Source organism: Cupressus sempervirens, chromosome 1 (assembly GCF_028749045.1).
Source record: "Cupressus sempervirens isolate cs-2001-9-10 chromosome 1, ASM2874904v1, whole genome shotgun sequence".
Classification (NCBI taxonomy): Eukaryota; Viridiplantae; Streptophyta; class Pinopsida; order Cupressales; family Cupressaceae; genus Cupressus; species Cupressus sempervirens.
In genome coordinates this window covers 676,946,440-676,957,302 of record NC_143118.1, presented here as the reverse complement: position 1 = coordinate 676,957,302, position 10,863 = coordinate 676,946,440, and the positions used below count along the sequence as shown (strand labels likewise).

Here is a 10,863-nt window from a genome sequence, read left to right as displayed (position 1 = left end):
GTCTTTCTCATGAGTCGAGCTTGCTTCATTTGGCTACTTACTATTGTCGATATAACTACTCGTTTTGTGATATTACTATCTTTGGTGCATGATTTAGAACCCACTTTTTCATAAGCACTCATTAGATTCTTTACAATGCTTTTTTCATTTGAATCGTCCATATTTCTTAGCCCAAGAATCTTCATGATAGGCCAAATTTCAAATTCCTCATCATTTCAACAAATAATTGGCATTGACCTGTAATATTTAATTCTTCAAAAAAAATCTCCACATACAATTAACTTTTATTTGACAAGTACGCTTCCTAATCTTGTCAGGCATTGATTTCAAAATGTTAGTATTAATATCAATCAAATATTTTGGTCTTCTAAAATGAATTCTAGAAGGTGTTATAATATCTTCCATTCCCTCAACATTTTAAACATCAACATAAGGTTGAATATATTGCGTACCTTGAATCAAAGATGATGTGCCTTGGCAATAAGATGCAAAAGATGGAATATCACCTACTTGATGTGTTGATGTTGTGTCTTCAACATGACATGATGGAGTGTGTACATCATCAAATCTACAAATTAGTGTATCTTCAACATGAGAGGATGATATAGCTCCAACATTGGAAGATGGCGTGGCTTCACAATTCAATTGCCTTCTTAAGCGTAATAGTCTCATTTGTTCTCTTTATCTTTCCAATTCTTCCTCTTTGTTTCTTTGTATCAGTGGTTCTTGATCCTCTTCAAAAGTCAATTCTTCATTATTGCCTTGCAATTTTCTTTGGTCAAGTAGTAGTTTCATTTTATCTCTTTTAATTGCCAAATCTCTCTCCCTATCTTCATTTGTTTGAGGTTTTAGTTTCTTCCTTGGTATGATCATGATTTCTACATGTCAAATTATTCAAACATCTGAATTACTTACAATGTGTAAATTACAAATTATTCAAATACATATAAAAATTATAATTATTTGAATGAATACACAATATATATCAAACAACTTGTCAAATTTTTAACCATTTTGAAACAACATTTCATTCAAACATAAAAATTTCAATGAATTCACTATATATTAAGCAACATGTCAAATTGCCATCAAATTTGTACCTATATATCAACAAACAATATTTAAAATGAATTGCACTAACCTTTTCTATGCAAGGAATATTCAAAAAGTCTTCAAATCGCGTATGCAATTATTGAATTTGGTGTTTGCTAGCTTCAAAAAGTCTTGAAATAGTGTTTGTTATGTTGAAACCTGTTATTTCTGTCAGAATAACAAGAAGCACAATGCAGAGAATGGATGAAATGGGCCCCAAAGTTTCTTTTTGACCTTTTTGGGTGATTTTACAAAGTGCATACACCCTATAGTGCGTACGCACTATAAAGCACCTATGTCAAAATACATCACTCTTTATCCTTCCTACTCTCTATCCTCCCTACTCTCTCTCTCCTCTCCCATCCCCTACTCTCTCTCAATCTCTCTCTCCTCTCCCATCCCCTACTCTCTCTCTCACTCTCCCTCTCCCATTTCCTACTCTCTCTCTCTCCCTCTCCCATTGCTTACTCTCTCCCATCCCCTACTCTCTCTCTCACTCTCCCTCTCCCATTGCCTACTCTCTCACTCTCCCTCTCCTACTCCTTCTCCCATCACCTACTCTCTCCTATCCCCTACTCTCTCTCTCTCCCTACTCTATCTCTCTCACTCTCCCTCTCCCATCGCCTACTCTCTCTCACTCTCCCTCTCCTACTCCCTCTCCCATCACCTACTCTCTCTCTCTCTCTCTCTCTCTCTCTCTCTCTCTCTCTCTCTCTCCCTCCCCTCTCCCATCCCCTTCTCTCTCTCTCTCTCTCCCTCCCTCCCTCCCTCCCTCCCTCCCTCTCCCATCCCTACTCTCTCTCTCTCTCTCTCTCTCTCTCTCTCTCTTCCTCTCTCACCCTCTCTCCTCTCCCATCCCCTACTCTTTAGATCTCTCACACACACTCCCATCTTCCCTCTCCCACTGCCTACTATCTCTCTCTCTCCCCCATCCCCCTACTCTCTCTCACACTCTCTCCCATCCCCTACTCTCTTTTACACACACTCCCATCCCCCCTCTCTCTCCCTCTCCCACCACCTAGTCTCTCTCTCCCATATACTACTCTCTCTCTCTCTCTCTCTCTCTCTCTCTCTCTCTCTCTCTCTCTCTCTCTCTCTCTCTTTTGGGCTACTCTCTCTCCCCCCTCTCCCATACCCTAAAATCTCTCTTTTACAGACACACACTCCCATCCCCCCCTCTCTCTCTCCTCTCCCATCCCCTACTCTTTAGATCTCTCACACACACTTCCATCCCCCATCTCTCTCCCCCTCTCCCACTCCCTCTCCCCATCGCCTACTCTCTCTCTCTCTCAAGTTCTCTCTCTCCCCCTCTCTACTCTCTCTCTCTCTCTCCCATCCCCTACTCTGACTCTCTCTCTCCCATCCCCAACTCTCTCTCACACTCTCTCCATCCCCTACTCTCTCTCACACTCTCTCCCATCCTTTCACTCTATCTCTCCCATCCCATACTCTCTCTCTCTACCACCCCCTACTCTCTCTCACACTCTCTCCCATCCTTTCACTCTATCTCTCCCATCTTGTACTCTCTCTTTGCCACCCCCTACTCTCTCTCACACTCTCACACTCTCTCCCACCCCTTACTCTCTCTCTTTCACAGACACACACACACACACACACTCCCATCCCCCCCCTCTCTCTTCTCTCCCATCCCCTACTCTCTAGATCTATCACACACACTCCCATCCCCCCTCTGTCTTCTCTCCCATCGCCTACTCTCTAGATCTGTCACACACACTCCCATCCCCCCTCTCTCTTCTCTCCTATCCCCTACTCTCTAGATCTGTCACACACACTCCCATCCCCCTCTCTCTATCTCCCTCTTCGTACTCTCTCTCACACTCTCTCCCATCCCCTACTCTCTCTCACACTCTCTCCCATCCCCTACTCTCACTCTCTCTCTCCCATCACGTTCTCTCTCTCTGCCACCTCCTACTCTCTCTCTCTCACTCTCTCCCATCCCCTACTCTCTCTTACACACACTCCCATCCCCCTCTCTCTCCCTCTCCCACTCCCTCTCCCACCACTTAGTCTTTCTCTCCCATCCGCTACTCTCTCTCTCTCTCTCTCTCTCTCTCTCTCTCTCTCTCTCTCTCTCTCTCTCTCTCTCTCTCTCTCTCTCCCATCCCGTACGAACTCTCTCTACCACTCCCTACTCTCTCTCAAACTCTCGCACTCTCTCCCATCCCCTACTCTGTCTCTCTTACACACATTCCCATTCTCCCCCTATATCTCTCTCTTGCACTCCCTCTCCCACCACCTACTCTCTCCCATCCCATACTCTATCTCTCTTACACACTCCCATTCCCCCTCTCTCTCCCTCCCACTCCCTCTCCACCACCTACTATCTCTCTCTCTCACTCTCTCCCTCTCTACTCTCTCTCGCTCTCCTATCCCCTACTCTTACTCTCTCTGCCACCCCTACTCTCTCTCACACTCTCACACTCTCTCCCATCGCCTACTCTCTCTTACATACACTCCCATCCCCCCTCTCTCTCCCTCTCCCACTCCCTCTCCCATTGCCTACTCTCTTTCTCTCTCATCCTCTACTCTCTCTCTATATCTCTCTCCTCTCTCCCATTCCCTATTCTCTCTTTCACACACACACTCGTACCCCCTCTCTCCTCTCCCATCCCCTACTTTGTCTCTCACTCGCTCTCCCTCTCCTACTCTCTCTCTCTCTCTCCCTCTCCCTCTCTACTCTCTCTCTGCTACCTCCTACTCTCTCTCACATTTTTACACACTCTCCTATCCCCTACTCTCTCTCTCTCTTACACACATTTCCATCCCCCATCTCTCTCCCACTCCCACTCCCTCTCCCATCACCTACTCTATCTCCCATCCCCTACTCTATCTCCCCCCTCTCCCATTCCCTACTCTCTCTCTTTCACACACATGCACTCCCATCCCCCTCTCTCTCCCTCTCCCTCTCCCACTCCGTCTCCCACTGCCTACTCTCTCTCTTTGCCCCATCCCCTACTCTCAATCTCTCTCTCCCCATCCCCTACTCTCAACTCTCTCTCCCACCCTATACTCTCTCTACCACCCCTACTCTCTCTCACACTTCCTCTCTCTCCCATCCCCTACTTTCAATCCCTCTCCCCCATCCTGTACTCTCTCTTTGCCACCCCCTACTCTCTCTCACACTTCCTCTCTCTCCCATCCCCTACTTTCAATCTCTCTCCCCCATCCTGTACTCTCTCTTTTCCACCCCTACTCTCTCTCACACTTCCTCTCTCTCCCATCCTGTACTCTCTCTGCCACCCCTACTCTCTCTCACACTTCCTCTCTCTCCCATCCTGTACTCTCTCTGCCACCCCTACTCCTTCTCACTTCCTCTCTCTCCCATCCCCTACTCTCTCCCCTCTCCCATCCCCTACTTTCTCTCTCTCTCTCTCTCTCTCTCTCTCTCTCTCTCTCTCTCTCTCTCTCTCTCTCTCTCTCTCTCTCTCTCTCACACACACACACACACACACACACACACACATAGCCATCCCCCCCCTCCCCACTCTCTCTTGCTCTTGCTTTGCATCTCTTCTATGCATTATTTAGGTCTCAATAGTGTGTGCAAACTATAGTGTGCACATGCCATTGACACCAAAATTCAAATGCTTAAAATAATGTGTGTGCACTATAAGGCATACGTGCTATTGAAAGCTTTGCATTAAAACCAAACCTAAGGCTTGGTTTTTCCTTGGAGATCCGACCCAAAGGTTTGGAGTTTATAAACAAGTCTGAGACGTGTTTTTCAGCAAACATACAAAAAATGATTGATTTTTCTTGTGTGCTCTCCTTCAAGATTCCTCGTCGTTGGGCATCAATAAGATTAGGTTACATGACATTGTAGGTCTCTGTGTTAGCTATATAACCATATAATTTATTTTTAATTTGATCTATTTCAAGCCTTTCATCTATAATTTATTTTGAGTGTATCTTCATTTTTGGTCAAAAACCACCATGTACTAATTGGGCTATAGATTTTAGCCCGTTTATTGAATTTTGTAACAACTTAGTTTTTTAGAAACTAGACTCCATTCTACACACTTTGAAAAAAAAAAATTTTGATTTTAGATTAGTTTTCAATTATTTCTAGGGGGAGCACACAAATATTTCATGTTTTGGATGTGTCTAGTTAACAAATTCATTAAAAAAAAAATAGACATTATAAAATTACCCAAAAAATCTGGGATAAACTACATAGTGTTAAGTAACTTTTGTCCAGAGTGATTAAACAGATTCAAAAAAAGATAAAATTTTAGGGGGGGCACACTTTGTACTGTGTTATGTATTTTTGAAATAAGCAGTACCACTTTTTGTGGCCCCCTTTTTTGAGGACCTAATGCTAAGCCATTTTGAAAAAAAATTAGTAGTTTAGAAACTAGATTCAAAGGACTAAGACTTTTGTTTTTATCATATCTTAAAATTTTGAGCATAACTATCTTCAAATTCTTGTTGAAGTTCAGAAATTATTGATTTCAAGAAAAAGGTGTCCACTTATACCCCCCTTTTGGCACCACAACTTGGTGCACTTTCCCTTGGGATCTCTTTAAGTGTACAAGAAAAAAACTTCCATCAAATCAAAAGGATGAATTTGATAACTCAATGCCCATATTAGCTACCAATAATTTCCTCGACCTACACAAAAGTAGAATGTTGAAACTATTGAGCTAATCAATTACACTAAATGTAGCAACAAGAACCAAGAGAATAAAATAAGATTCATTTGTTGATAAACAAATTGAAAAATAAATACTACTGTGAAAATTTCAATGCATCAGGCTCATAATGAACATATGGACACAAGTAGGGCTTGTAAATGAAGCCCTCAATGAAGTATTGACATTGTTTATAATCCTCATTCTAGACCACCTTATGTTTCAATGTATGTTACATCAAGGATTGAAAATTACAATGGGCCACCTTGAAATCCAAGTGATCCAAAAATAACAATAATAGTTCATGTATTAGGGGGGCAATAAGAGGAAAATGTCACTCACAATGGTGTGGGATTTAACTACACAAAAATCCCAAGGTCAAGTCCTACAAAAAAAAAAATCAACATTGAAAAAATTGAGAAGACATGGGCTCAGATCACAACCATGTCCAGAGTGATAAAGAACCCTCACATTTAACTAATTTTCTCCTCTAAAGGATATTCCAAAATGAAAACTAATCCACACATAATCATAATGAAAAAGAGGAAGCTCAATTGTAGGATCTCTCACCAACAAATAAAGGTATGCAACTCTCAACCATATCTAATGTAAGCTTTTATAGACTTATGCGACATCAGACTTGGTTTCTTTTAATAAAGGAGAACCACAAAATACAGTGTTAATGGTACCTAAGACTATTGTTGGACTACTTATTCTTTCTAAGATTATGTATCCTAACTATTTTTGTTGGTTAAACATGAGGGGAGAACATGTGTGACCTAAGTTGCAAGAAGACAAGGAAAGCTTTATACCAAACAACATTCCGCAAATGGACATCCATCAAAGCATATTGGATAAAAGAGTTTTTTTTCTCAAATTTGCAACTTTTATTCTTCTATCCAATATCTAAGCATAGCTTAACATGATTAGACATGAGAAAGGAAAACATTTGTAAATGAAACCATATGTCTAGTCCACTAAATCTAACATACTTTTCTAATGTTCAAATTAGTGGGCATTTTTTTTATATGTAAACATATTGTACTCTTGAGAGAAGTAACAATGTATCTAAAAGTAGCAATTTTGTCCTATTCCATCCACTATCTATGACATTTTCATGTAGAAACCAATTGATTTGGTTTTTTGTATTCCGTTGTACCAATTGTAGCATTTACATTTAATAACCAATATTTGACAAGAAAATAATTTATGTATTATGTTTACATTTGTATTGTTTCATTCTTGTTTTTAATTTAAGTTATTAATTATTTTGATTACCTTTGCTTTGCCCTTCTATCTCTAAGATTGGAAAATTTCATTTCTCGTGACTTTTATGACCCTTTAATACATTAGGTACATAGAGCACAATTTCTTGTCAAGATAACCATCACACCTTGTTCGTATAAACACTAGTTCAATTAATAATAATAATATCATTGTTACAATTTACGGATTTGATTGTGTACAATTTTTTATCATCAATGTTTCGGATCACACTCTGTAATTTGTGATTTTTCTTTGCCTTATCTTCTCTTGCGTCTTGATAATAAATTGTGAAGTATGATTAATAATATTGATGATAAAAAATTTCTACACTTGATCAAATCTAGAGATTATAACATCAAAATATGAATTGTAGAAATCAAATAACTTTAAATAATATTATTATTTGTGATATATTAAAATCAAGACTTAAAAAGGAAAAAGAGAGAAGGAAGAAAGGATACGAAATAAGATATAGGAAAAAGAAAGATAGAGATGGAGAACAATTAGTAGTTGTTAAGGCTAATTTTGCACACCTATAACTTAAATTATAAGTTGGATTTTGGTCAAAAAAATTGATATATTTCTATACATAAGTAAAGAGCTTTTTGCTAAGGTTTCAAATTTTGGGCATTCACATATCTCTTGTAGGGATCCTAGAGCATAAAGTGGTCAAAATGAGTCATTTTAAGATGCTCGGGAATCGCGGAGCATAAAATGGTCAAAATGTGTCATTTTAAGATGCTCGGGGATGTGGAACATAAAATGGTCAAAATGTGTTATTTTAAGATGCCCATGTGATATTTGATATGTTCACGCATCAATAATTGCTCCCTCAAAAAACATCATTACTTTTGGTTAAATGTTGCTAGCCTTTATGAGATGTCCCACTAATGATGTACAAATTGATCAATCACTAACAAAAACCTTTTTAAATGGTCGTACACCTATAATTGACTATAAATGCATACGTGTTCAATTTAATCAATCACTAACCCAAAAAAACTTTAAAAAATGAACACGTATAATTGACTATTAATGCATGTGTTCAGCTTTTTGAACTCTTAAAAACGAAAATTATTGGACCGGATCTCTTCCCCTACCTACTGAAACCGAAATTATTGCACCGGATCTCTTTCCCTACAAACTCAATTATAGGAATATAACTATAACATCTTGATTAGAAAGAAAATGTGAAAAACACTGGGCAGGTCGTGAATTTGACGTGAAGAAGACCAATAGTTAGCGCGCTCCCATCTACCATTCAAACGAATCCCGCATCTAACATTCCACGATTTGGTGGCAGCATGACTTCCCCTACTTTATGCTCGAGGTCGATATTTTCATCTTCACTCCTCGTATGTTGTCGATCTGCGGCAGAGAATATTTAATTTTTACAATGAACCGAAAGCCCCATGTTGTGGCATTGCCGTTCCCAGCCCTGGGCCACTCCATCCCTTTTCTCGACCTCGCAAAGCTCCTTGCTTCCCACGGCCTCACCGTCAGTTATGTCACAACACCTGCTAACGCCCCCCGCCTGCAACTCCATCTCATGGAAGCTGCAAGGGACGGTCTCGACATTCGCCTGGCAGTTATCCCGACGCCCGCCGTCGAAGGTCTAGACGGACGTGAAAGTGCCGACCTTCTTCCAAAGTCGGCCCACGCCCTTATTTTTCAGTTGGCTCAGAAGCTTCAGCAGCCTTTCGATCTCTGGATCGAACGGCAGTTTCAGTTTCAAACAAAAACAGAAGCTCCCGTCTGTGTACTCCATGATGTTTTCATAGGATGGGCTCGTGAAAGCGCACAAAAACACAACATTCCTTCTATCGAGTTCAACGCCTCGGGTGCCTTTGCCGTTAGTCTGTTGCACTCCGTCTCGCGAACCTGGCTGCAAGAGGCGGCGCCGAAACAAGATGAGGACGCGGGCGATGTGCAAAAGGCAGCGCCGAAACAAGAGGAGGACAGCGTTGTGTTTAGTCTGGATCTGCCGCATCGTCAGAAATTTCGTAGACATGAGATAGGCGACCATTTCTTTGACTACGATTCTTTGAATCCCGTTGTCGACTTTATTTTGCGGCGGTTCCAGTCGATCAGAAAAAGCTCTGGCATGTTGATTAATACATTCGAGGAGCTTGAGCCGACATATGTTGAGCACCTGCGGAATTTAACGGGGAAGCCAGTTTGGGCCATAGGACCGCTGCTTCCGGCTGGCTATTTTAGCGGAGCGACTAAAGATACATCACGAGGGAAAATGGCGGACGTTGGTGAGGATGAGCTTGTTGAATGGCTCGATTCCCAAAGGCCCCGTTCGACGGTGTACGTTTCGTTTGGGAGCGAGACGTTCTTGTCGGAAGAGCAGACTAGTGCGTTGGCGAGAGGTTTGGAAGCCGGCGAGCAGCCCTTTGTTTGGTCTATCAAGATCTCTCCGACCACCGACTTACAAATTTCCGACCAGGCTACTAAATATCTTCCCATGGGATTTTTAGAGCGTACGAAGGGACGAGGGGTGGTCATATGGGGCTGGGCACCTCAGCTGCTTATTCTTTCACATCCTTCCGTGGGTGCTTTCATGAGCCATTGTGGATGGAACTCCACGCTTGAGAGCATAAGTCGTGGAGTACCCATAATAGGCTGGCCCATGTACGGAGATCAGTTTTTTAATTTGAGATTGTTGGCTGAGCTCGGGGTGGCGATTCAGTTCTGCGAACATAAACTTGGGCTTCCCAGTGAAGAGAATGTGGTGGTTGCTGTAAAAGAGGTGATTTGTGGGGAGGAAGGTAAGGAGATGACAAAAAGCGCACAGAAGCTTTGGGAGATGGCTGGAAGAGCTGTGGAAGATGGTGGATCTTCCAAAGCTAATGTGGAAGCATTTGCAAGTCATGTGCACAAGCTATGAAGAGAGGAAATGCATTAGGCCAAGAGATCAAGTAGTTTGTTAAGGGTCTAATGATTCTGATAGAGTATGTATTAATAGTTGATCATTTTTTATCATTTTTGGTTGGTGATTGACTCATTTGTACACATCTCATAACGACTATTGAAACATTTTATCACAAAGTAATGGTGTTTTTAGGTAATTGATTGTTGGGGTAGACATAATAGCGTATTAGGCAAGTGTTTTAAAATGACATTTTACAATCACTTCGCACTCCATGACCTCTACAGAGATATCCATAAATGTTCACATGTTGAAACCTTAGCAACTTTAAGCTCTCGAGTCACCTATAGAGGTACACAGAAAGAATTGGTATAATTCGACTTACAATTTAAGAGATCTAGATGAACAAAATTGATCTAGACACCTACTACATCTCTTCCCCTATTTAGTTTTGTGTTGCCCCACTTTTCACCATACACAAATTTTGCAAAGTGGAAAGTGAGCTAATGTCATGTTTTGTCAAAGTTTGGTGAATAGGTCTTTCCTCTTTAGATGCTTAGTTTCTCCATTGAGTTTTCATCTTTTCCCTTCTCCCGTGTCACATATAGCCTGGGTGGGTATTTCTTGATTATCGTGAGTCTTAGGGGTAGTTTAGAACCATACTAAGGCAATGCTATTACTGGCTTGGGATGTTCAAAGATACATATGCATGGGTAGCGAACTGTGAAAAGTGTAAAATGTTCTCTGGCCGCCCTCAATTAGCTGCCCTGCCATTAAGACCTGATATCATTGAAGGACCTTTTCAACAATGGGGCCTTGATTTTATTGGCCCTATCAATCCCACATCCACTGCTGGTCATCAATACATCATAACTGCAACTTATTACTTCACTAAGTGGGTAGAAGCCAAAGCCATGAAGAAGACTACTACAAAAGTAGTGTGCGAATTTATAAAGGAGAACATTCTAGTCAGGTTTG

At 41.3% G+C, this 10,863-nt stretch overlaps 1 protein-coding gene across 1 annotated transcript; it reads left to right on the top strand.

Moving 5' to 3' along the window:
• The first annotated feature begins 8,341 nt into the window (after positions 1 to 8,341).
• LOC149579695 (scopoletin glucosyltransferase-like) lies at positions 8,342 to 10,064 on the top strand. Its single transcript, XM_089786733.1, has one exon. The coding sequence runs from the start codon at positions 8,368 to 8,370 to the stop codon at positions 9,901 to 9,903; it is 1,536 nt and encodes a 511-aa protein (XP_089642859.1). The 5' UTR covers positions 8,342 to 8,367; the 3' UTR covers positions 9,904 to 10,064.
• The last annotated feature ends 799 nt before the right edge of the window (positions 10,065 to 10,863 follow it).

Excerpts from the sequence above, each read along its gene's own strand:
- LOC149579695 (XM_089786733.1), top strand. The coding sequence starts at position 8,368 with ATGTTGTCGATCTGCGGCAGAGAATATTTAATTTTTACAATGAACCGA.